The 27,648-nt window shown below is 44.3% G+C and overlaps 1 protein-coding gene and 1 long non-coding RNA gene across 2 annotated transcripts; both read right to left on the bottom strand.

Annotated features, from left to right (window-relative positions):
- Positions 1-3,331: 3,331 nt before the first annotated feature.
- LOC115546831 (uncharacterized) lies at positions 3,332-9,579 on the bottom strand. The gene is made up of 3 exons (XR_003977289.1): positions 9,247-9,579; positions 7,302-7,346; positions 3,332-3,413 (listed from the first exon to the last, which is right to left on the bottom strand). It is a non-coding gene; the product is annotated as an uncharacterized LOC115546831 (long non-coding RNA).
- Positions 9,580-12,625: 3,046 nt separating this feature from the next.
- Positions 12,626-18,711, bottom strand: LOC115546817 (uncharacterized). Its single transcript, XM_030360583.1, has 2 exons — positions 16,099-18,711; positions 12,626-15,660 (listed from the first exon to the last, which is right to left on the bottom strand). Exons 1-2 carry the CDS (start codon positions 18,033-18,035, stop codon positions 13,230-13,232), a joined length of 4,368 nt encoding a protein of 1,455 aa, XP_030216443.1. The 5' UTR covers positions 18,036-18,711; the 3' UTR covers positions 12,626-13,229.
- Between the last annotated feature and the right edge of the window lie 8,937 nt (positions 18,712-27,648).

Here is a 27,648-nt window from a genome sequence, read left to right as displayed (position 1 = left end):
ATATCATAAATTGTATGATTTTTTTGTGTTATCCCAGTAATGTTTTTTTTATTTTTTTATCATTTAATATAACTTTTAATAGTTCCGGGACGTTGGAGCAATAACCTGGTGTTTTTACACTTCAGTCTGCAATGTCAGGGGTTGACACTAAGGTTTCAAAAGCACTTGTACAGGTCAGGTTCAACTTGCCCGAATGTAATGTTCACTTGCCCAAATTATAATCAGAATCGTGAACGGGCCTCTTTTTTGCCAGGCACCCGGCCTGGTTTTGGGGGGGGCTCAGAAAAATCATCCTAGCTCAGACTGAAGCTGAATGTTAGCTTCCACACATGTGTTTAAAAAATAACACTTCTCTTTGTTTACTTATTTATCGAGCGGTCACATCGTGCCATGAAGTGATTTCAGTCCACAGTTGCAACCTATTAAAGCTATCGCCAAGTTATATGTAGACCTGCATGATTTGATGCAAATGTACATAACTAAATGTCAGAGGTAGTAGCAAAGATATGTCTTTTTTAACTTTCAAGTTTCTTGTAGCTCTAACTGAATAATCACAATCGCGTTTCTAGTAGGGTTGTCAGTCACGATACTGGATTTTCTAACTTCAACACTATTCCTGGAAAAAGATCGATATTCTATACCATTTTCGATATCGGGGGAAACGTTTTTTTCAGGAAAGAACATACCCAAAGTAAAGAGATTATATCTCCACAACTGCAAGGGCGATAATGTCATCTTTGGGCCAAAAGAAAGATTGTTGTGCAAGTGAAATATTCAATGGGGATTAGGGATGGGCACGAGTAGTAAATTCCAAACTCGAGTGATCGAAGGAATTCCTCGAGGATCAATCGAGTACTCGTTAAATCAAATCTATTTTTAGAATGCAACGCATCTGCAGCAGGAATAGGCCTGATGATGAACGGCAATATTACCAACCAAACAGGTAATGCTTATTCTCCATCAAAAGAGTCAGAGTTATCAGAGTATTCATTATTTATTTTTGCAAACGTCCAAAACACATTTTCCTTACAAAAATAAATATGCGTCTCACAATTTAAATCACGTCGAACCAAGGCCTGTAACAGTTTAAAACGAAACAAGTAGCCTAACCATTGCAAATAATTTAAAGCTGCAAATAAAACGGCAGCAAATGGACTATGGAAATACTCAGCGTTGTGATCTTCTCTACATGCCCGGGATTACAGCTGCGTCTTGCGGCGGTGAAAATAGCCGACACACTTTCACCGTTGCTGCGGGTCTGCTTTCCCGAAGTCACCGTTGTGTTTCAGGAGCATATGTTGCCGCATAGTACTTTCTGGTAGCTCGATTTCGCTTGGCATATTTTACATTTCACCTTATGATCTCCTATTTCTTTAAAGTATTTCAATTCTTCGCTGCGGTTTGCTATAACCGCCATCTCTTAACTTTTTGAATTCTGGCGTGCCTGCACACGGCACGGAACGCGCCATGGAAATGGATGCATTTAAATTCCTTTGTGCCCACGTCATGCGTTAGTGGCGCCGACAGAAAATTGATACATTTGCTTCAGAAAACTTTGTGTATATGCAAACTCGAGTTTGCCTGTCCACCAACCGAGTTCATTTGTAACGAGGAGTACTCGAGTAATCGATTCCTCACGCCCATCCCTAATGGGGATGATACTTGGTTAAAGTGAATAAAGCCATGGAACACAGCATAAGTGGAAGATAACCTTTCCACCTGAAATAATTATCAGTATCAGTTGGTCGTTATCAGTTGGGAGCGCTGTCTTACTATGAGACACAAATAAGGTAGATATCTTACAATTTTGACACCTGACACCTCTATTTAAAGTTCAGGGCAATCGAATGCACCAAGCCAAACACTCGCAAATAAATATATGGCCACTAGATTGCGCTGAAGAATATGTTTTCTGATTGAAGGCAATTTACCTATTTCCTAAGAAACCTTCTTATTCATTGATTGAAAACACCATGTTAAGTTGCAAAATTTGGCCCAGATACTGGATTATCTGTTTATGGTGGTTCTATTCGATCAGAATCAACTTTGTGGACAAAGTCACAAAGGCAATACTTCATTTTTGGTTGTTAAAAGAAAAGGGGACGTTTCTTTTTAAGTTGTTATTTGCGAGTTTTAGTCACAGAATGATATGGTTTGGACTGTTGGAATAAGTGGAGGCTCAGCTTTCATGTAATATATACAGTAGTTTGTGAGGGTCCAATTTCGTGAAAAAGATCGCTATTGCTGTGCGCATGTGCACAGTTATGAAACACAAAACCGTGTTCTTGACTTTCCTTGATAATTTGCCTCAATCCAAAGTACTTCCAAACTGCACTCCTCCATCACTACTCCATTTAACTTCTACCTAAACCGTTCGCGGAGGTGCTGCATTTGAGATGCTAGCTGTGTTGGCTAACCTTTAGCGAATCACTGCCAGAGACCGCACTGCGAGTGAGTGACAGAAGGCGGGGCTATATTCGCACTGAAGCGATGCGTGTCTGTTAACTCGCTTTCCGAGAGAAGAGAAGACAGCGCGCTGATCAATTGCAAATACTTCTATTTTGTGTGGTTTTGCGGAACAAAAAAGGTTGTTCTGCAGTTTCTAAAAACATTTGAATAAATAGCTTTATATTAACATCCACCCAAAATCTACTTGCCCGTTCGGGCAACCAGAAAAAATCTCAACTTGCCCAAACATTTTTTTTACTTGGCAAGCGGGCAACCGTTAGTGTCAACCTCTGAATGTGAATTTGAAGTAATATTCAGATTTTGAATAAAGATGCGGCAATTACAAATGTTTTTTTATCCGATTCATCGAAAAAATAATCGACCGATTAATCGATTATTAAAATAATCGTTAGTTGCAGCCATATTACATACACTGCACATTCTGTAGTACCCCTGACATTTTCAATCTATATGTTATAACACAGCATCAACATTGTAGCATCATTACACTGGGAGCATCCAAGCAAGTGCTTACTTTCTGGAGTCTTGAAAGTAGACAAGACGGCATCCTACACGACGGAGTTGGGTATCTTACATTATGTCAAATTAAATAACTTGGTTCAAATGAATTCCCCCCAAATTATTGCAGTAACATTCTGAATGATTCCTGAACGATTCCTCTCGGCGCACTGACCGACGCGAACAGAATCAAGGAAAAGAATCATGAAATCCATCATGAAATCCATCACTAGTGAGCACTGTCATCGTGAAAGATTTAGATTTGCATCCAAGTTTTAAATGATGCTTCATCGACCACGTATTCACACAGACAATGTTAACAGTCCTCTAGCCCTTCCTAGAAACACAGCCCAACATAGCTTCTGATCTGCCTCTCGTCGGGCCCGCTCCTCCTCCTGCTTGGCCCGTTCCTCAACCTCCCACTTGCGGATCTCCTCCATTTTCTTCTGTGTGTTTTTTTGTTTGTGTTTGTGTGGTTAAAACAGAAAGAATGATTAAGTTAGTTTACTAGTGCGCTAGTTTACTAGTGCGCTTAACCAAATTCTGCGACCCACCGAAAAGTGTGACCCCAGGGGGCGCTATTGTATATTTTCTGCAACATGCGTGTGCATTATAACAAAAACTTAAATAAAACATAAGATCTCCCCCCACCGATGGGTCTTTCTTTTCTTGATACTAACATTAATTCTAAACATCATTTTCTACGCTTCAAACTCGTGCATATGGCAGAAAATATGCAACAGCACCCCCTGGGGTCACACTTTTCGGTGGGTCGCAGAATTCGGTGTTACACCGGTGTGCCCATGTGTGTGGACCTCTGTGTGTGTATGTGTTCACCGGCTACCCAGATGGGTCAAAAGCAGAGAAGAATTTCCCCCTAAAAGGGATAACTTAACTTATATAATTTCATTTGTGAGGAAATATTTCACAAATGTGGAACTTCTGATACATTAGTTCAGGATAACTTAACTTACGAATGCACAATTTTTGTGCATGTTGTTCTAAGATTATGAAACGCGGTTGTGTGAATGTGTTTTGCACCAACCATGAATGTAGCAAAAGCGTCAGGTGCGTGACTCTTTTAAGTCGTGATGCACAGGATAGGATTTGTGCGCCTGTAACAAAGGACTTGTGAACTCGTAGCCCCCATGTTGTGTTTACAATGATAGAAAATATTTACGACTTCAAAATTGCTGATACACATGTGACTTTAGTTTAGGCTAAAGAATTCTGCTACATTAATACCTTCATAGCACACTGAGTGCAACAGTTAGCACTAGGGCTGGGCGATATGACAATATATATTGTGTGAAGATATAAAAAAAGTGTCTATCGTTTCATATTATGCTCTATTGTTTATATCGTCTTGTCGCAAATCACACTCTTTACGCTAATATTTTTCGGCATATGGACGACGCTTTACGTTCCACACAGCACATGAAGGCAACACAAACAAACATGGAGGCGAGTGAACGTGAAACGTCTGAACAGGAGAAGGACTCCAAGTATGCCGTAAACTGGTCCCCTCACCAGACTCAAACACAAAAACACTTATCACCTACGTAAGAATCACGAAAAAAACAGTACGGAGAGAGTCTACGGATGAAATCCACAAAAGCACAGTCGTCGAGTGCTCAAAACAAACCCCAGGCCGTGGAAGAAATTTTTGCCCGCGGCACACCATATGACAAAGATTCACGACGATGGAAGGAGATAACGGCTGCCATTGCAACTTACATCTGTAAAGACATTAGGGCCTGACCAATTCATCGGCCTGCCGATTTAAATCAGCCGATTATAGCCTTTTTGAAAATAATCGGCATCGGTAGTCACTGCTCACGAGCGCAGCACATTGGAAGTTAGTTATTTATTTTACATTACTCATTTTTGAAATGTATTCTAAAACACTCAAAGGTTCTGCATTCAATTCACATATTCGTCAAAAGTATACTTAAAGGGGTAGTTCGGATTTTTGGACATAGGGCCTGATTCCGAAGTGAGCATTGGTATTCTATATCACTGGAGACAGTTTAACACATTTCATTCAGTCCTTCTAGTTGCAGAGTTCGCTCGTGCTAGGCTAGCGCAAGTCAACGGGAAATGCTAGCCTGCTATTAAAAACAGTCTTACCCACTCCACAGTACACCCGAGGTAAATAAATTATAACGTCAGACTATAGATTTAAATGTCTGTGTTGATAGAATAATGTTAGAAATAAAACTAACAATGCATCGCATGAATCATCGAGGGACTACTTTCTCAGCAGAAGTGTTAGTAGCAATGAACGCGGCAGGTAACCTAGGTATCAGTCCGCCGCTGCCGTAGCCTACGTACAGGAATATAAAGACTGCTGCTGAGACCCCGCAATTCCCTCAAAATGCAATGCAAGGTTGGTTTTATTTCTAACATTATTCTATAAACATTGTAATTTTTCTCTGAAAATAATCGGCACTCAAAAATCAATATCGGTCGGGCCCTAAAAGACATGGCCCCAATTTACATGGTCGAGAAAGAGGGGCATCGTGAGTTGGTGCGAACACTCGACCCAAGGTACACAATGCCAAGCCGAAAATACTTCACTCGAGTCCAGTTGCCTTATTTATATCAAGAGTGTCGGGCCAAAGTAGAGGAGGAAATCCACAAGGTACTGCACTACTCTATAACAACAGATATGTGGTCGAGCCAAGAAGGTGTTGAGTGCCCTCTCTAATTCATGGAAGAGAAGACGTGAACTGGCCAAGGCTCAAGCAGAACTGGGCTTGCCTGCTCATCAGCTGATCACAGACACCCCTACCAGGTGGGGCACTCTGCAACAAATGATTGAAAGGGTCATAGAGCAGGAGAAAGCTCTCTCACAGGTCCTCCGTGCCGACAGGAAAATGTGAAATCTGGTCCTAACTTGGCAGGATTTGGATGTTCTGGAGTCCATGAACAAGGCATTGAGTCCTCTCATGGAGTTTACGGATGCCTTGTCTGGGGAGCTTTACACAAGTGGTTCCTAATTGAAACCGGTCCTCCATCTTTTTAATAACCAGATACTCAAGCCTCAGGTTGACGACACTCATCTCACCACGACCATCAAAGAGGGCATTCTAAAATTACTTAAATGAGAAGTATGTTGACCAGACCACCGAGGAGCTGCTTGACATGGCTTCTCTTGTTGACCCTCGGTTGAAAACGACATACATTAAAGAAGAGAGGGTGGACTACATGAAGGCAAAAGCTGCTGCAGAACTGGAGAACCTGGTGGCTGAAGAGACAGCCTCCCTTCCATCAGCTGCAGCTGCTAGAGATGAGCCAGAGGTTCCTGCTAAGAAGCAAAAGAAGAGTTTGAGCAGCTACTTTAAAAAAGCAGCAAAGCAAAGCCAAATGGCCCCTCAGTCAAGCAGAGAGTCCATTGTAAAGGAGCTCAACCTCTATCTTCAACTGGAGGCTGGTCCAGAGACAAACCCACTGGAATGGTGGAGGCAGCTGAGGCACATTTCCAACTAGTGGCCAAGCTAGCAAATAAATACTTGTGCATCCCTGCCACAAGTGCCCTATCAGTGCGGACGTTCAGTACAAGTGGGAAGATTGTGACATGTCAGAGGTCATCACTTAAACCAGAAAGAGTTGACCAGCTTGTACTCATGGCTCTCAACCTGTAAAACAAACTCCCTGAGATTCGGCATTTTGAAGCATTGTTGCACTTGGGTTGTTTTCATAGAATGCTACTATAATTCAAACTTGAAGGAGTGTTTCGTTTACTTATTATATTCAATATATTTAATACAAAGTTCTGTTAAAGACTATTGGTATGGTTGGTTTTAATATTTTTGAAAACCAACCAAAAATGTGTTTTCTATTTACCTCTTTAAATTTATACATTCATATTTTGTTCCATGCATAATTTACACAAAGGTTCTAAATAAAAGGAGAAAAATAATCATGAGTATGTTATCTTTATTTGAGTATATAATTCAAAATGTAATACGAAATAGGCATTTCCACGTGGTCATTTTACATAAACTATTTATTAATTGAATTTACAGTAAATGTGCTATATCGTGATATATACATCGTTATCGGGATATGAATTACTGTACTTATATCGGGACATGATATTTTGGTCATATCGCCCAGCCCTAGTTAGCACTACAAGTAAAAACAGAAATTATGAGGTTTGGACCGCGGCCTATTTATAGTTCTATGGATAGTGCCACTTTGTTAGTGTTGGTACAGTATAAGAAAGAAACTCTACGTGGGTCCGCAAAACGCACGGAGACGCTATGTAGTAATGGCGATCGGTGACTCGCCTGTATAAGAGTGTTGTAGCACAGCACGACAATACCTACTTGTTTTGGTGAGGACTCCACCCGTCACGTACCAGCCATCAGGAGCTGCGGGAGTCAACAGATCTTCAGTTATCACACTGGGCTTCATCTATGGAAAAGAAGGGCTTAACCCCAAAAAAAATTATACAAAAGGTTTTTCAATGGATTCTAGTAGTATTTGCTGTGCTGAATAACGTACTAAAAGTATACCGAAATATACCTCCCAGAAAGCCCTCATTTCCAAGATGGCGTCCGAAATGGCGGCAGCGAGCTTGAATGGCTTTATCTCAAGTTTAAAAAATGTTGCAAAGGAATTGTCACATGATTCTGGTACCTCCGGACATGCTTACGAACATACAAAAAAATCTAAGAAAATACACCTTCCGGAAAGGCTTCATTTTCAAGATGGCGTCCAAAATGGTGGCCGGCTGCATAGGAAATGCATAGGAAGAGCAGAATCCCATCTTATTCAACGTATCAAAATGAACCTAGATCGGTTTAAATGGTGCATTTGCACTGCAAGGCCAATATGCAAAGGGACGAGTACATCTCGCTTACAGCTGCTTGTACAATTGCGTGGCCAATGCTAGCAATTTTCTGCTCCGTCTCATTACCGACAAACAAAGCTTTTAACACAATATCGAGTGATTTTGGAATATAATCAAGGGCATTTTGGAGTTCGAGTGTGTCTGTAGTCGGGTACTCATTAACAGGTGGGACATTTGTCATTATGTCACTTTTTATGAGTATTGCAGCTGTTTCAAGCAAGCGTCTCTTCCCCTGCCTTTCTAGCAGTTATATTTACCTAGATTTGTCGCACGTTCCTAATGTATAGAGGTACCAGAATCAGTTGAAACATTCTTTTATAACATTTTCCATTTGAGATATAGCCATTCTAAGCTCCCGGCAGCCATTTTGGATACCATTATGAAATTGAAGCCTTTCTGGCTACATAAGCATATTTGCAGGTACCAGAATCAAGTAAAAAATCATTCAAATAATCTTTCTCTATTGAGATATATAGCCATTTTAAGCTTGGCCGGCCACAATTTGACACCATCTTTAAAAAGAAGCCTTTACGGAAGGCGTTTTTTCCTAGATTTTTTGTATGTTCGTAAGCATGTCCAGAGGTACCAGAATCAGTTGATGATTCCTTTGCAACATTTTTTCAATTTGAGATATAGCCGTTTCAAGCTCCCCGCCGCCATTTTGGAAATTAGGGCTTTCTGGGAGGTATATTTTGGTATACTTATAGTATGTTATTCAGCACACCACATACTACGAGAATCCATTGAAAAACCTTTTTTGGGTTTAAGCCAGGCCCCCAGGATAGGCGCATACTTCCGCAATCCACCAGTGCTCAGAGGCCAATCCTGGTATTGCATCTGTTTAAGCTGGCTGTGGACGGGGGTCCGTCATTTCATGTGGCCCAGAAGTAGATATCGCCGTCCACTCCAATACAAGTGGGGAACAGGATTGTGTCTCCGCAAAAAATGTCTGGATATCAATCAAAGGCTAATAATTACCTTCATGCCATGTCCTAAAAAAAATTAAGTTTTTTCTTTCCAAAACGCCACCTCAAGCGTTTTATTAGCCGTTATCTCGCTGGGGAAGAGGGGTGTGCAGCTGAAAGGAGTCGTAGTGAAACAAATGGCATCCGAGAGGGCCTAGTTCATTGCTCCGTTAACGTGTCCGATTTTTGGACTGGTTCATCTGCTGCTCAATAACTCTCACGGTCCTCTGCTTGCGATCATTGTGATTCATCATGCATTGATCCATTTATTCAAAAGATCCAAAGACAAAGAAGCGGTGCATTACGGGATCACACGGAAGCAAATCCCTCCTTTATGTTACCCTGCGCCATTGAGAAGTTTGCACAGGAATGAATGGGCGGTCATTTTCCAGTCCGTGGCCCATCCTTTATTATGTCCATGGTTTAAGCCCTTTTTTTCATAGATTGACTCACCTAAGTATTCAGATGAGCTTCGAGATGTCAACTACACGAGGTCCGACGACTCCGGAAGTGATGGCAGGCACATGTGTGTGGGTGTGTGTGGTCCTCCCGCTTGCTGTAATTCGAGTAACTCTGATTGACTGATCGAGATAACCAATCCCAGACCAATCCATCAGTCCTTTGTGCCTAGATTTAACCAACCACGGAAGGCACCATGCAATATGAACCAATCAGAAGCAACGTAAGGCGGGTCTTGACGTCTCTAACAATCTTTAAGCAGAACAACTGGGGGGTATACCACGAATCTCGCTGAACATACCCAGGCCGTTTCTCAATTCGCGTACTTGTGCGTGCTCGTGGACTCGTGAAACGTCATCAGTCGTTGCCCGAGCACTGTTCCAATTCGAAGCACGCATCAAGCGAGTACTGTCGTAAAACCCGGAAGTGTTCTTGATGCGTGCTCGATCCAGGCCCCCAGGATAGGCATATACTTCCGCAATCCACCCGTGCTCAGAGGCCAAACCTGGTATTGCAGCTGTTTTAGCTGGGGGTCCGTCATTTCATGTGGCCCAGAAGTAGATATCGCCGTCCACTCCAATACAAGTGGGGAACAGGATTGTGTCTCCGCAAAAAATGTCTGGATATCAATCAAAGGCTCATAATTATCTTTCTACCCTGTTCTAAAAAAATGTAAGTTTTTTCTTTTCAAAACGCCTCCTCAAGCGTTTTATTAGCAGTTGATGTTGGGTGGGCAGCTGAAAGGAGCCGTACTGAAACAAACGGCTCCTTGCTATGGACCTATTTTGAAGTGCACGGCTCCATTAACTTCCGAATTAAATTAAATTCCGAATTAACTTCCATTAACTCAATGTGACAATGTGGTATTGGCATATATATCCAGAATTTGAAAAAGGATATGGATATAGAGTGGGTGACTTTATCAGTATACTCAATCGAGATGGCCACAATAATAACCGCTCTTAGATGGGTTGTAGATACTAAGTTTTATAACAAATAATTCAATACGTGAAGATTTGGTGATAGAGGTAAAGCATCTTCTTTTAAATATTATAAGCCTTGGTTTAGTTATTCAGTTCTGTTGGATTCCAGCCCACCATGGAATATATGGCAATGAAATTGCTGATAAATTAGCTAAAAGATACTAACCTAATTAGAAGAATTTAACCTTCAGTATATATATTTCTTATTTTTATTTATTCATTTCTTTTGTTAGTTTGTTTTATTTTGTTTATTTTGTTTCGTTAGTTTGGTTTTTTCTTTGAATTTATTTGTATGATTTAAAGTATGATTTGCCAACGTCCTTGTCCTTGTCAACGTCCTTGTCACAAACTCCTGTGTAGTAGTCCAGTAGGTCGCGGTATATGGGGAAAAACTATGATCCGCCACTAAACTAGAAGAAGAAGAAGATCTCTGCATCCGGTACGTCACGGAATAGGTCACGTGTCTTGGCCACATAACGCGGAAGCAAATCGCTCCTGTATGTAGCCATGCGCCACTGAGCAGGTTTGCATAGGAATGAATGGGCGGCCATTTTCCAGTCCGTGGTCCATCCTTTATTATGTCCATGGCTCGATCTCGCCGTTTCACCGAGCATGCATCGGAGGTGGCTCGTGTGTGCTTTCAATCGCTATAAATCCCAGGATGCATTTCGCACTCGCAGCAGTACGATGGCGGACAATAGGGAGAAGACGCACAACTGTAGCTTAAGTTACTCTTAACTTATATATATATTTATATATTATAATAATAATAATAATAATATAAGATAATATATAAATATATATAAAATCGTGTGTGTATAGCTTATACACATGACAGGACACGCATATCTTTTCAATTTTTATTAATTCAGAATATTTACATACTATTTGAAAATGAAAGAGGCTGGGATTTTGTTTTATATCATTTGTTTATATTGTTCAGTAGTATATGCCTAAATGAGGCCGTAGCAAAGTTAACGGACGAGCAGAGGTGGTGACGTCATCGAGTCCGCTGCTGTTCCAATCGCAGGTACGTACTCGCGTGCTCGCAAGTATGTGCTTGAAGTACAGACTTGCCAAGTACGTGCTTCCAAGTCATCGAGTCCGTAGTACGCGTGCTAGGAATTGAGAAACGGCCTAGCACTCTGTCACGGAGACACAATGCGCAACAGTAAGCATTGTCTACATAAGAATAACGAACACCCTCTGATGAGAATCTGTATCTCTCATGAAGAACCCCAATTTCGTTGTTTGCACAATGACAATAAAGTCTGAAATCTGAATATCGTCAGACAATGCCAAGGGATCGGTTCTGTCCCGTAAGAGCAAGGTACGTTTTATTACTCTGTTTTCTGGGAATAATTGACGCAAGCAGAAACCAGAAACAAGCCGTTTTTTCGTTTTTTCGTTTTGACAAGAAAACAAAAATCTAAATTTCAGTTCGTTTATTCGTTTTTTGGTTCTTACTGAGCGAAACAAATATACCACTCAATATCTGGTTTCCGCCGGTGGGCGGGTCCTCTTATTGGCTAGCGTGCTTCATTGCCCTGTGCTCTTCATAATAAAAGTTCTTCCGTTTGATAATGTCGACAAAAATATTACTGTATTATAGACCCTAGCAGACACAGAGGACAAGACCACCCACAGTCAAGACTGACACGGCTTCAAATAACAATAATAGTATTCATAATCATTTGAAAATGAGAAGTTATGAAGTTATGATGACTTCAGTGCAGTTGATGTTTAGCCACAGTTAATACATGCAGAGCAGACCTGAGATCGCTGGCTGCTGATTTCCTCACAGCCTGAGAGCTATGAGGAATACAAGTGATCACAACACATTTCTGACAGCTGAAAATTGCGCATTTGTTGACCTTTATCCATTTAAAGTAAACAAATATTTTTTTCTTGTTGAAAGATATTTTATATTGTTTTCATATTATTATTTACTGATGGTGTTTACAGAATGCGAGTGCGTGTTATATTGAAAGCGAGGCTGGGTGTGCCTATAAATATAGTGAAAAACATTAAAAAACCTTAAAAAACAGTGAGTTTTTTAAGGTGCTGTACAAGCAAATCATATTGTCTACTCTGTACAGTGAGGGAGTGTAAAGTAACCTACTTCATTCAATATCGAATAGGCCTACTGTAGCCTACACTATGTAGGCCTACAAATGGTTTTGCTCATGGCAGTTGTGACAGTCATTTTAACGTGTCAGCAGGCAAGCTTCACTCATTCCAGGATGCATTATGCGTTGTCCTATAGCCAACCCAGTCTCACCAATATGCGTACAGATCGCACGGTTTGACACCTTCAAAATGCTTGCAGTACATACGCCTGTTACGTCCCCCTGCTAGGGGAAGGGGTGGCAACATAAAACCAGATGTGGTTGGTTTAACTGAAAGCGTTTATTTAGCCCAGTGCCAGTGATAAACAATTTAACAAACATAGGAGGCAAAACTACAAAAGGAAAAGGACCGTTGGGTGCTGTCCAAATCAAAGAAACGAATACAACCAAGAAGAAGCTCACAAAATACAAGGGTGGAACAGCACCCCTACGTCTAGTGTGTATAACAAAGTATTACTGCAAGTCCGTGTACGATAACCCCTAAACAAAACTCTGGCCCAGTTCCCGTGCAGCAAACTAGAGCCTCAATATAACAACGCTCGTTCCAAGTCCCAACGTGGCAAGCTGCATCTCCGAGGCCAGCCGCCCTGAATGTTGAGCTCGGCTCTTCTTTATCCTCCAGGATCCTCGGCCCTCCGGTGCGGCAGCCAATCACGTCCGGGGAAAGGCACATTCGAATTAACATAATTGACAGCCAATCACACGCGGGGCAAACACATGATCATTAGCATAACTGAGGATTGTAACTGAGGATTTTGCCCATGAGTGCGGGGCGTCAATCCGCAGCCGTAACACCCCCCCCCTTAAAACAAAAAACATTTGGCTTTGGTAACATAATTAATTACAAATTACTGCAGTTATCAAACTACAACCTAGACAGAGCATCTGCCAACACGTTCTCTGATCCCTTCTTGTGACATATTACCAAGTTGTACTCTTGGACGATCAACGCCCACCGCATGAGCCGCTGGTTGTGATTGTACATGCGAGATAGAAAAACAAGAGGGTTATGGTCGGTGAATATCACGACTGGTAATGGACTGGACCCGACATACACTTCGAAATGCTGGAGTGCCAACAGCAAAGCAAGGGTTTCCTTTTCAATAGTGGAGTATCTGACCTGATGCTTGTTAAACTTCCGCGAAAAATAACAAACCGGGTGGTCGACCCCATCGGCATCTTCCTGCATCAGTACCGCACCAGCTCCAACGGCGCTAGCATCCACCTCTAGCTTAAAGGGTCTGGTGAGATCAGGAGCCGCGAGCACCGGAGTGCTGCTTAGGAGAGCCTTGGCGCTTTCAAAAGCATGTTGGCACTCAGGGGTCCACACGAAGTCCACCTTTGGACTGAGCAAGTTGGTTAGTGGATGGGTAATAGTCGAGAAGTTACGGCAGAAACTCCGGTAGTAACCTGCCATACCTAAGAACCTACGAAGTGCTCTTCTTGTCGATGGAATGGGGCACTCAGTTATTGCTTGCACCTTTGCGTCTACCGGGCGGACTTGGCCTTGACCAACCTGTCTCCCCAAGTAGGTGACGGTGGCCTTCCCAAATTCACATTTCGCCAAGTTCAACGTGAGGGAAGCTTTGGCGAGACGTGTGAACACCTGGTCAAGGATCTGCATGTGCTCCTCCCAAGTGGTAGTGTACACAATCAGATCATCCAGGTATGCGTTACAGTTAGCCACCCCAGCCAAAACCGAGTTCACTAACCTCTGAAAGGTTGCTGGGGCGTTACACATGCCGAACGCCATGACGGTGTACTGCAAGAAATGATCCGGAGTTACGAAGGCCGAGATTTCGGATGCGCGACCGGTCAGTGGTACTTGCCAATAGCCTTTAAGTAAATCTAGCTTACTAACATATTTAGCTGTACCCAAATTATCCACGCAGTCCTCCATCCGCGGAAGGGGATACGAATCGAGAATGGTGACGGCGTTCACTTTACGGTAATCCGTGATGAATCGAGGTGAACCATCGGATTTAGCCTCTAGAAGGCACGGGGAACTCCACGGACTGGAGCTGGGAATGGCTAAACCATGTTCTAAGAGGTACTCTGCCTCTACCTTCATTAGCCCGCGCTTAACCGGGTTCACTCGATACGGGTGCTGTTTAATCGGCTTAGCGTTGTTAACGTCAATGTGATGCTGGAGGACGTTGGTTTGAGTCGGAACGTCGTTGAAGAGACTGGGGAAACGATTTATCAAGTTAGTCACGTCACCTTGCTGCTCGGTGGACAGGTGATCTAACCGAGAGGGTAACGCCTCTAGCATCTCCGAGTTGGGCAACCGGACACCCTGACGTGTGGGATGCCCCATCAGCTGTACCTCATCATCAGCAGGCTCCGCAGCGTCCTCTGCCACTATTAGCGCGGCGCAACCACCAACAACAACGGGGGTTTCGGCGGAACTCCTGTTGTTCTCTCCCCTGGAAAAATACCTTTTCAGCATGTTAATGTGACACACGCGAGTTTTACGCCTTCTTTCAGGAGTTCTAATGACGTAGTCGGTGTCGCTGAGACGATTGCAAACTTCATATGGACCGGAGAATCTAGCGGAGAGGGCCGACCCGGGGATTGGCAATAATGCCAAAACTTTATCGCCCACCTGAAAGTGTCGAGGAACGGCGGAACGGTCGTACCGACGCTTCATGGTGGACTGGGAGGTAGCAAGGCACTCTCTTGCCAGGGTGTTGGCCTGATGCAGTCGCTCACGGAAACGGCTGACGTAATCTAATACGTCCTTTTCTGGCGAGGAGTCCTGCGACAGAAACGCCCCCTGTAATGACTTTAGAGGTCCGCGGAGCGTGTGACCAAAAACGAGCTCTGCCGGACTGAATCCTAGGGATTCCTGGACGGCTTCACGGGCCGCAAACAACACGAAGGGTACTCCCTCGTCCCAACCTTTCTCTGTTTCCAGGCAGTATTTGCGGAGCATTGACTTTAGGGTCTGATGCCACCGTTCTAGCGCACCTTGAGACTCCGGGTGATACGCGCTGGAAACGGCATGATGTACATTCAAGGTTTTGAGTACCTGATTAAAAAGGTTAGACAGGAAATTTGTGCCCTGGTCAGTTTGGAGCACACGGGGAAGGCCAAACGTGGAAAAAAACTTTGTTAACGCCTTTACTACAGAACTAGCTGTAATCGTCCGCAGCGGGATAGCTTCGGGGTACCGAGTGGCAGCGCACATGATGGTGAGTAAATATTGGTTTCCACTTTTAGTCCGGGGTAAGGGACCAACACAATCAACTATTACCCGCTCGAACGGCTCTCCTATTGCAGGTATCGGGTGCAGTGGCGCCGGAGAGATAACTTGATTGGGCTTACCCGCGATCTGGCATACATGGCAACATCGGCAATACACAGCAACATCAGATTTAAGCCCGGGCCAAAAGAAGTGTTTGAGGATTAGCTGATAGGTTTTCGTTACCCCTAGATGTCCTGACCAGTGACTTTCATGAGCTACAGATAGAACGTGCTGACGGTACACCGAGGGTACCACTACCTGATGTGTAACACTCCACTCCGCGTCGACAGCTAGAGGAGAAGACCACCTACGCACCAAAACGTCTTTATCAAGCAGATAACACACCTTCTGTTCCCTGGCTTCGTCGGCACCCACCACATTATTGAAGCATTTCGTTATTGTCGGATCCGCCTTCTGAGCAACGCAAAGGCGTTCTCGGGTTACCGGGAGGTATTTGCCGTCAGGTGATGGCATTTCGGGGCTGGGGAAACGCACCGGCTCGGCGGCACTCTCACAGGGGGACGCAGCAGAGACTCCCGTCACTATTTCCATGCCAGCTTCCTCTAGCAACACCGGCTTAAGCACACTATCAAACAGAGAACCATCGTACCCTTTTCTTGCTTCTGCACGGGTTATCACGCAAGTAGGAAACAACCCCGAAGGTGCCTGTACTAGATCAATCTCCGTGCGGTGCGGAAGGTCCAATACTTCCAGTGCAGGAATCACTTTACCGCCGGCTATATCGTTACCCATTAAAAATGCAACACCTTCAACCGGCAACGCGTGACAGACAGCAACGGGAAAGAAACCAGTTATTAGTTTGGTCTGTATGTGTACTCTGTGTACTGGACGGGGGCTATACCCCATCTCAATGCCACGCAACACAGAACCATATCCACACCCCGAAAGATCGGAAAACGGCAGCGCAGAGGCGAGAATCACCGACTGAGAGCATGCGGTGTCTCTCAAGATTTGTACCGGGCGTTGATCAACAGCGTCGCCCGTTAACGACACTAGCCCATCGAATACGAAGGGTTTAAAACAATCATCAACCGCTTTTCTATCACCAACCCCATGTTTGGTGCCTGGATCTGTTTTAATTACTCCAATGCCTTTAGGCTGTGCCCCGCTAGAAGACGATTGTTGTCCCCTACGTTTTCGGGTAATACAATTGGCTATGACGTGACCAGGTTTGTGACAGTAATAGCATTCCCTGTCCTCCCTCCTTGGGCTTTGCGGCTTCGGCGAACTATGTTGTGAAGCCGGTACATAACGCGGCCTCTCAACACTCTCCGATGGCAACATAACCTTGTGCGTTAAAACATACTCATCGGCTAACACCGCAGCAGAGGAAAGTGAGTTAACCTTTTGTTCACTTAGGTACACCACTATCCGGTCAGGCAAACATTTCTTGAATTCCTCCAGCAATATTAACTCCCTCAAGGAATTAAAATCATTGGCCTTACAGGTGGTGCTCCATTTGTCGAACAGGACCCCCTTCTCCCTGGCAAACTCAACGTAGTTCTGGGTCGGGGCTCTTTTGTGATTCCGGAATTTTTGCCTGTACGCCTCCGGTACTAATTCATATGCTCGCAGGATGGCAGCTTTAACAGAGTCATACTTTAGGCTGTCCTCCAAGGGGAGTGCAGCGACAGCTTCCTGTGCTTTCCCATGAATTTTGCATTGCAACAGAAGGGGCCAGACCTCAGTCGGCCACTGCAGAGCGGAAGCAATGCGTTCGAATGCACTAAAATAAGAATCGACCTCAGTTTCACGAAACGTGGGTACTAAAACAATATGCTTGCCGATATCAAACGCTTTACCGAGTGCCGGAGTTGGTGACGATGAGATAGCCTCGGCCGATGCCCTCAGCGCATGCACCTCCTTCTGGGACTCGAGCTCAAGTCGTCTCAACTGGACCGCTTTGTCAGCTTCAATTTCCAGCTTCTTAATTTCCAGCTGGAACTGTGCTTGCCTATTCTCGGCCTTTTCCTGAGCTTCTAGTTGGAGGCGGGCAAGGCGGACTTTTAGCCGAGCAACATCCCTGGATCCAGTACCAGCCGAAGAGAGGGGATCATAGCGAGGCAGAGTATACGGGGTTTTGGTCAGATCATCTACCTCAACGTCGATTCCAAAGTCTGCTCGAGCACCGCCGTGAAGTTCAACCTCTACCTTTTGGCGACCCACCTCCTTAACCACGGTGCCATCCTCAGGCACAGCAGAGTCCGCTTGCGCTGGCAATACTACCAACGCCAACTCCGCCAGTTTGCTAACCACGATAGCTTTTAGGTCCCTTTTTAGTGTTTGTCTAGAATAGAACAAACCGAAATAATCTGCTATCTGGGCCAAATCATCCTTCCGACAGCGGTCTAGTTGCCCAGTCGAAGGACCGGCCAAGAAGGACTCCAAATCGAACAGCGACATTCCAATTGACTTACGTCCTACCACCAAGCTATGTGCGCTTCCAGTTCGGTTAAGGGATCCGTTTTAAAGGTATCCCGGACGAGCCCCCATTTATGTTACGTCCCCCTGCTAGGGGAAGGGGTGGCAACATAAAACCAGATGTGGTTGGTTTAACTGAAAGCGTTTATTTAGCCCAGTGCCAGTGATAAACAATTTAACAAACATAGGAGGCAAAACTACAAAAGGAAAAGGACCGTTGGGTGCTGTCCAAATCAAAGAAACGAATACAACCAAGAAGAAGCTCACAAAATACAAGGGTGGAACAGCACCCCTACGTCTAGTGTGTATAACAAAGTATTACTGCAAGTCCGTGTACGATAACCCCTAAACAAAACTCTGGCCCAGTTCCCGTGCAGCAAACTAGAGCCTCAATATAACAACGCTCGTTCCAAGTCCCAACGTGGCAAGCTGCATCTCCGAGGCCAGCCGCCCTGAATGTTGAGCTCGGCTCTTCTTTATCCTCCAGGATCCTCGGCCCTCCGGTGCGGCAGCCAATCACGTCCGGGGAAAGGCACATTCGAATTAACATAATTGACAGCCAATCACACGCGGGGCAAACACATGATCATTAGCATAACTGAGGATTGTAACTGAGGATTTTGCCCATGAGTGCGGGGCGTCAATCCGCAGCCGTAACAACGCCAAATGACCATTTTGCGTGCATATGATACGCAAAACCCAGCATTAACTACTGTGGAGGGCGGACGTCCATTTCGCGTGCATATGATACGCAAAACCCAGCATTAACTGAATGGGAAATGCAATATTTCAGGACAGATTCACCATTAAACGTGTTTCTAATGACATTTCTAGCGAGAAATGTACTTTTCCCTTGAATAATCTTCAGTCAGTGAATGTGTATGATCTTTATTAATCTTTATTATCTGAATGGGAAATGCAATATTTTAGGACCGATTCACCGTTAAACGTGTTTCTAATAACATTTCTAGCGAGAAATATACTTTTTACTTGCATAATCTTCAGTCAGTGATTGTGTCTGATCTTTAGTTTTATAGTTATTAGGAAGATTTTATCGGCTCGCTCGCATGTTTCAACAACGTCAGGTTGTTAGGGACGCTGCTTTCGCTAAACCAGCAACTCACGTGTTTCCTGCGTTTGTGTTATTAAACCGTTACTTTATGTAACTTTTAATGATATCATCTTGTTAGAAACACGTATATCTGAGAGCCAACCCAGTCGCAAAAAGCATACGTTGACAGTGTACGTTTTCGTGAACACTGGATTACGTCGCATTTCAACATAAAATAGCGTGTTACACACACACACACACACACACACACACACACACACACACACACAGCTAAATAAATAAATAAATACTAAGGCAGAATAAAGAATAAATTAATTCATTATCATTCAACTTCAACATGTGTTATTACAGTATAGTGGTGGAGGGATGACGTATGTTGGCCAACCCGGAAGTGAGCGTCGCCCTGGGTTCCCTTGACAAAAAGCCAACGGGTTTTTCCATTTGATTTTGGATTATTGCAGAAAAATTAGCATCTTTGAAGCACCTCCTCAAAAACTGAAAATACATCTAGTGTACACTAGATGTACAACCCTACTGTCCACAAGCATCACCCCCCCCCCCTCCCCATATGGATTTGGAGAATTGTTGCCACGTCCCAGTGGGGGAGGTATCATATATATGAAAGAGGGCATTCAATTACTACAATGATCAATTAGGAGGCCGAAGCCCTAAAGGAAGTGATGCAATAGGTGACTGGGTCGACAACATTTAATAAGCTTTACTTTGAGGTCTCTTATATATATCAAAGGGGGTCTCAAAGGACGCATACGCTTCAACCTGTGGCTCCAGCCCTACAGGAAATGACTCAGCAAGTGCTCCATCTCGTTGCACCTGCACCCAGCGGCTCGCTTGCAAGATTTAGGCCTGAAGTTCTTCCCAGACCTACACCGTAGCCATCCAACACGCATATCTGAGAATCAGGCTTCTCTTTAATAATGACAAAAATGAATGAGAGAAACACACATTAACTTTTTGTTATCTCATAAGCGGCGTGGTGCCGGCTCCTTTTGACCTTTTGACCCCAGACTTCTGGGGGAATAGCTGAATCAATTCATTAGTCAATCAGAAGCATTTAAACACGCATTTTGAAAGTGTCAAACCGTGCGATCTGTACGCATATTGGTGAGACTGGGTTGGCTATAGGACAACGCATAATGCATCCTGGAATGAGTGAAGCTTGCCTGCTGACACGTTAAAATGACTGTCACAACTGCCATGAGCAAAACCATTTGTACATAGTGTAGGCTACAGTAGCCTATTCGATATTGAATGAAGTAGGTTACTTTACACTCCCTGTCACTGTACAGAGTAGACAATATGATTTGCTTGTACAGCACCTTAAAAAACTCACTGTAGCCTATATTCATAGGCACACCCAGCCTCGCTTTCAATATAACACGCACTAGCATTCTGTAAACACCATCAGTAAATAATAATATGCAAACAATATCAAATATCTTTCAACAAGAAAAAATAATTTGTTTACTTTAAATGGATAAAGGTCAACAAATGCGCAATTTTCAGCTGTCAGAAATGTGTTGTGATCACTTGTAGGCCTATTCCTCATAGCTCTCAGGCTGTGAGGAAATGTGAGGCAGCCAGCGATCTCAGGTCTGCTCTGCATGTATTAACTGTGGCTAAACATCAACTGCACTGAAGTTATCATAACTTCATAAATTCTCATTTTCAAATGATTATGAATACTATTATTGTTATTTGGAGCCGTGTCAGTCTTGACTGCGGGTGGTGTTGTCCTCTGTGTCTGCTAGTGTCTATAATACAGTAATATTTTTGTCGACATTATCAAACGGAAGAACTTTTATTATGAAGAGCACAGGGCAATGAAGCACGCTAGCCAATAAGAGGACCCGCCTACCGGCGGAAACCAGATATTGAGTGGTAAATTCGTTTCGCTCAGTAAGAACCAAAAAACGAATAAACGAACTGAAATTTAGATTTTCGTTTTCTTGTCAAAACGAAAAAACGGCTTGTTTTCTGGTTTCTGCTTGCGTCAATTATTCCCAGAAAACAGAGTAATAAAACGTACCTTGCTCCCGTAAAACCCTCTTGCCGTTTCTCAATTCCTAGCACGCTTACTACGGACTCGATGACTTGGAGCAAGGTACGTTTTATTACTAACTTATAACACACACTCGCATTCTGTAAACACCATCAGTAAATAATAATATGAAAACAATATAAAATATCTTCCAGCAAGAAAAAATTATCTGTTTACTGTCAATGGATAAAGGTCAACAGATGGGCAATGCAGGGCTCTCCATTTTTGAACTGAGTTCAGAGTGAGATTTTGTCGGCGGGGGGGGGGATATATTAATATGTGACTGCATACAAATTTGTCCACAGACATGGTGACTAATGTATGATAGTAGGCATTATTGGCCCTTAACACTAATATTCAGAAACAACACTGCCTCAAAAGGATATTGGCCTAAGCAACACCAGTAGAGGCATATACTTTTCCCTGAACTTTTAAACGTTGCAAACGTGCAAAACATACATTATATTTATGTGGAATTCAGTCCAATGCTTACAAATATATCTGTGGCATTCAGTAGGCCAATGCTGTGGTAAAGTGTGCAAAGTATGAGTATGAATATTTGATGGAGTATGAGCAAGTGTTTCCTTCTGTTACATAGATAGAACTTTATCAATCCCCTGCAGGAGAATGGAGAAATGTGTTAATGTTTGTCCCTATAAAACAATAATGGTAAAAAAATAATACAAAACATGACGGTAACTCTAAAGTCAAACCGTCCAATCTGAAGGCTTTACTTAACCACTCCCCCTACTCACTTCCACCAATGCAAAGCGAACAGAACTGAGTAGGGGAGGGCGTAGCCCAACTAGTTTGTGACAGACCCAGAGGAACGCAACGCAAATTAAATGTGAACATGTATTGAGGCTTTAATAAAATCCCGGACGTTTTGAAATTTCACCCGGACGCATTTGATTCCTACCCTTCCACTGTTAAATAGCGGCGCAAGTTGTGTGGCGTGTGAATGGGTTGAATTGCGTGCGTCTCACGGAGAGCCCTGCGCAATGTTCAGCTGTCAGAAATGTGTTGTAATCACTTGTATTCCTCATAGCTCTCAGGCTGTGAGGAAATCAGCAGCCCGCGATCGCAGCTCCTTTGATGTGAACGCGCACAGAGCGCATAGTTCAGAGCCGGACAATGATGTCGTAGTAAAGCCCTCAGGTCTACTCTGCATGTATTAACTGTGGCTAAACATCAACTGCACTGAAGTCATCATAACTTCATAAGTTCTCATTTTCAAATGATTATGAATACTGTTATTGTTATTTGAAGCCGTGTCAGTCTTGACTGTGGGTGGTGTGGTCCTCTGTGTCTGCTAGTGTCTATAATACAGTAATATATTTGTCGACATTATCAAACGGAAGAACTTTTATTATGAAGAGCACAGGGCTATGAAGCACGCTAGCCAATAAGAGGACCCGCCCACCGGCGTAAACCAGAGTGTTAAATTTGTTTCGCTCAGTAAGAACCAAAAAACGAATAAACGAACTGAAATTTAGATTTTCGTTTTCTTGTCAAAACGAAAAAACGGCTTGTTTTCTGGTTTCTGCTTGCGTCAATTATTCCCAGAAAACAGAGTAATAAAACGTTCCTTGCTCGACTTGCAAGTACGTACTTGCCAAGTCCGTACTTCAAGCACAGACTTGCGAGCACGCGAGTACGTACCTGCAATTGGAACAGCAGCGGACTCGATGACGTCACCACCTCTGCTCGTCCGTTAACTGTGCTACGGCCTCATTTAGGCATATTACTGAACAATGTAAACAAATGATATCAAACAACATCCCAGCCTCTTTCATTTTCAAATAGTATGTAAATATTTGGAATGAATAAAAATGTAAAAGATATGCGTTTCCTGTCATGTGTATATACACACGACTTTATATATATTTATATATTATCTTATATTATTATTATTATTATATTATATATTATATAAATATATATATAAGTTAAGAGTAACTTAAGCTACAGTTGTGCGTCTTCTCCATATTGTCCGCCATCGTGCTGCTGCGAGTGCGAAATGCATCCTGGGATTTATAGCGGTTGCAAGCACACACGAGCCACCTCCGATGCATGCTCGGTGATACGGCGAGATCGAGCACGCATCAAGAACACTTCCGGGTTTTACGACAGTACTCGCTTGATGCGTGCTTCGAATTGGAACAGTGCTCGGGCAACGACTGACGTTTCACGAGTCCACGAGCACACGAGCACGCACAAGTACGCGAATTGAGAAACGGCTTTTGTCTCCGGAGAGACGCCTGTACGAGAAGTGCGCCGAGGTCCACGGGAACACCCACAAATGGTGACGCCATTGTCAGAGGAGGGGCTAGGAAGCTGCGCACGCCGATTTAAGTAGCCGATCTCCGGCTAGTGCGTTTGATGGTGCGTTTTAATATCCATCCGTCTCGGAGGTCCGAGGACGTTGCCTAGCGACACGCACAAACACGCCCCTTTTCCTCGGACGGCAATCTCGCCATCTCGGTTGAACTCAGTGGTGACCGAGCGAAATTCCGAGACAGAATTCAAGATGGCTGCGCCCATTGTGACTTGAACTATGAACTGTTTTCATTGTGCTTGGACCACTTTGGTGGTTTAAATGGTAATTTCAATCACTCGTATTACTGCAATACCTTACTGCGTCCGTATCTCTGCCTATGTACACAAATATATTGTATTTGTGTACAGCACTTTGGTCAACTACTGTTGTTTTAAATGTGCTCTATAAATAAACTTGACTTGACTTGACTATGGCCTATAGCCTACTTATATTGGATCGCCTGGTCCTCTGCCAATGCTACCGCGACAACAGCTTTCCGGGTGGCGTCCATGTTTTCCTCCAACGACCGAGCGAAATAATAAAACGCTTGAAGTGTGGGCGTGGCATCAGATCCGAGATCCGAGTCGGTTCGCAGAGAATACTCGAACGCACCATGAGTATTCTCTGCGAACCAACTCGGATCTCGGATCTGACGCCACGCCCACACTTCAAGCGTTTTATTATTTCGCTCGGTCGTTGGAGGAAAACATGGACGCCACCCGGAAAGCTGTTGTCGCGGTAGCATTTGCAGAGTACCAGGCGCTCCAAAATCGGTAGGCTATAGGCCATAGGCAGAGATACGGACGCAGTAAGGTATTGCAGTAATACGAGTGATTGAAATTGCCATTTAAACCACCAAAGCGGTACAAGCACAATGAAAACAGTTCATGCTTCAAGTCACACTGGGCGCAGCCATCTTGAATTCTGTCTCGGAATTTTGCTCGGTCACCACTGAATTCAACCGAGATGGCGTGTGTTCGTGCGTGTGTTCTAGGCAACGTCCTCGGACCTCCGAGACGGATGGATAATAAAACGCAGCATAAGCCGAAAAACTGCTCCCGACCAGGTTTGGTTGCGAGCATAACACCGGGATCCCACCGGACGCGTACGCGCCGCGGAACGGCTGCGCCGCGGAACGGCTGCGTCCTCTGCCCTGCGTCCATTCCTACCGGGCGCGTAACGGCAGCGTAGCGCTGCCTTGCGAGCCAGCCGTATTCACGCGAGATCACGAGATCACGCGATAATCCTAAACCTAATGTACTCACCTTCCACTCCCAAAACTATTGCAATTAAATGCCACGCTTTGTCCTTTCTGACATTTTCCTTATAAAAATGATGATTTGGTACATAAATGACTTCATGTTGCTGAACTTCGACAATGAGTCTCTCGTCGTCCATGTTGCCGACCCTCTGAGACCCTTTGATTGATTGACTGCTGACCTGGTGCCAACGGTCATGACGTAATAATGTTGATGTGAAGTTACATGAGCTGAGTGTTGTGTTTTATTTTGAAAATTGACCGGATACTCTATGGCTTTTACTTTTCACTTCCTGCCCGGCTCGACCTGCTCTGTCGAAATTGACGCGGTTTAGCAGCGGCTCGCGGCAAAAATAGAATTGGACGGAAAGATAGCGCCACAGCGCGGCACGCCGCTCCTGGGACGCTGCTGAAACGATCCGCGGCGCACCCGGTGGAAATGGTCTCATTGATTAGAGTGGAAGCGATCAGCAGCGGTGACCGCGGCGCAGCCGTCCCGCGGCGCGTACGCCTCCGGTGGAATCGAGCCTTGAGTCACCATGGTGATACAGCGACGCTAAAAGAGATCGACTTTCGTGGTACAACTAACCCAGGCTTTGAGCTCAACATACCTCGCTAACCCTCTAAGCAAGCTTCGTGGTACAGGCCCCAGCTGATGGTTCTGTGTATACATTGGGCATTTGATTCTCGTTTCAGAAGTGTGCCGTGGGCACTACCGGAAGGGGCGGGCCTTCGCCCAAGTTTTCCCGCTTCTTCTCAGTTTGGGGCGGAATCAACTGAACAATAGAATCTCGGATCTCCATTTTTGTGCCATTCAAGTGAATGTGGTAAGGCATATTATGCTCTGAAATGTATTATATTTGAAACTTGTTTGGTTATTATATTATTTAATGGCTAACATCACTAAGCATAAGTGGACGACGTAAGTGATTTATGGTCAGAATCCCTCCAATCATCTTGTTAACTAGTCAGCGCCAATTCACTAACCAACGTTAAAGATCCCATGCCATTCTATTTTATGATGCTTTAATATAGGTATTAGTGGGCCACAAACACAGTATTCAAAGACGTCCCCGAAATTCAGCCGTGGTGCAGAGTTACAGTCACTCCGAAACAGTCGCACATTGAGCTTCCCCCAAACGCGCTGTTTCGGTGGGCGTGTCAAGGCAGGTCAAGGAGGGGGGTGGGGGTGTGGCCTTGAGCAGCTTGTAGCCACTACCATGCGCTCTGTATACGGTGGGCGTGTCAAGGCAGGTCAAGGAGGGGGGTGGGGGTGTGGCCCTGAGCAGCTTGTAGCCACTGACAGTACCATGCGCTCTGTTTACGGTGGATGTATCGCAATGGCTCTTAGAAACCCATATTAAACAGATATCTATATCATATAATATATAATATATATTATCACGGCCAAAAACTGTGTGAGCCTCCAGACGATAGGTTATTATGAATCTCAAACGACCGCGTCTACTTCAGATTGATGTGGAAGTGGAAGAACCAGAGACGTCGGAGAACCCGACGAAGTCCTTTGTGATTTATTATATCGTCTGGACGCGCACACAGCTTTTGGCCGTGATAATATGTATTATTTGATATAGATATCTATGTATTATATGATATTATTTAGATATAGAGCAGAGCTCCAGGACTGTAACGCAAGTGTTGTACACTTCCTTGTTATTTGGATAACCGTTCTGCTGTTGGTGTGATTGCGCATAACACGTCGGACTCTCGTCTCTGGTATTTCTACAACGAGACTCGTAGTGGGGGTTATCTCAGCCATGGTTGAGGATGAATTTGGGGAAAGGAACTTTGGCTTTGACTCCCTGAAGTAGGCTACATGAACCACGACATGGAGGAGAAAGGGATTGTTGGCCGCGAATGTATCCCGCTTGAGCCCTGCTTCCCGCCTCCTCGGCAGCGGTCAGCGCTAATCACCGCCTCGGCAGCGGTCAGCGCTAATCACCGCATCCTGAAGCCGAGGCGGTGGTCCATCGGCAGCGAGGCTCCGGCGGGAGACGACCGCGGTCAACAATCCCTTTCTCCTGCATGTCGTGGTTCATGACTTCAGGGAGTCAAAGCCAAAGTTCCTTTCCCCCAATTCATTCTCAACCATGGCTGAGATAACCCCCACTACGGGTCTAGTTGTAGAAATACCATAGATGAGAGTCCGACGTGTTATGCGCCATCACACCAACAGCAGAACGGTTATCCAAATAACAAGGAAGTGTACAACACTTGCGTTACAGTCCTGGAGCTCTATATCTAAATAATATCATATAATACATGGATATCTATATCAAATAATACATATTATCACGGCCAAAAGCTGTGTGCACGTCCAGACGATATAATGAATCACAAAGGACTTCGTCGGGTTCTCCGACTTCTCTGGTTCTTCCACTTCCACATCAATCTGTAGTAGACAGAACCCTGCGCTGCCTGCTGCCGGCGCGAGGCACCACCGCCCGGCTGCCCGCTGCCGGGCGGTGGTGCTTCGCGGCGGTGGTGCCTCGCGGCAACCGGCGGCAGGCAGCATGTCGCAGTTCATGTAGTTCGATGTCGTTCTGCCATTGCATTCAAAATTCTGTAACTAGCCTGTTACTACGAACTAAGCAACTACCGTACACGTATTAGCATTTAGCACTAGCTCAATCACGACTCCTTCAGAATTCTTAGGGGTGGTTACGAACCAACCAAGTGGGCAGGGCCATGAATAATAATTTGACAACGCAGTGTCACAGTGTCACCATATCCAGATCGGCTCATTTCTTCTGCCTTTTTCCTTTCATTGCCTATTGCATTCAGCAGACAAACTGCATAGATTTCAAACTTACCACAGCTCACAAACTTATTCAGACCTATGTTATTTAACAAACAATAGGAAAA

This window comes from Gadus morhua, chromosome 7 (assembly GCF_902167405.1).
Source record: "Gadus morhua chromosome 7, gadMor3.0, whole genome shotgun sequence".
In the NCBI taxonomy this organism is placed as follows: Eukaryota; Metazoa; Chordata; class Actinopteri; order Gadiformes; family Gadidae; genus Gadus; species Gadus morhua.
Note: the sequence above shows the minus strand (reverse complement) of the source record. Positions and strands in the feature narration are given on the sequence as shown.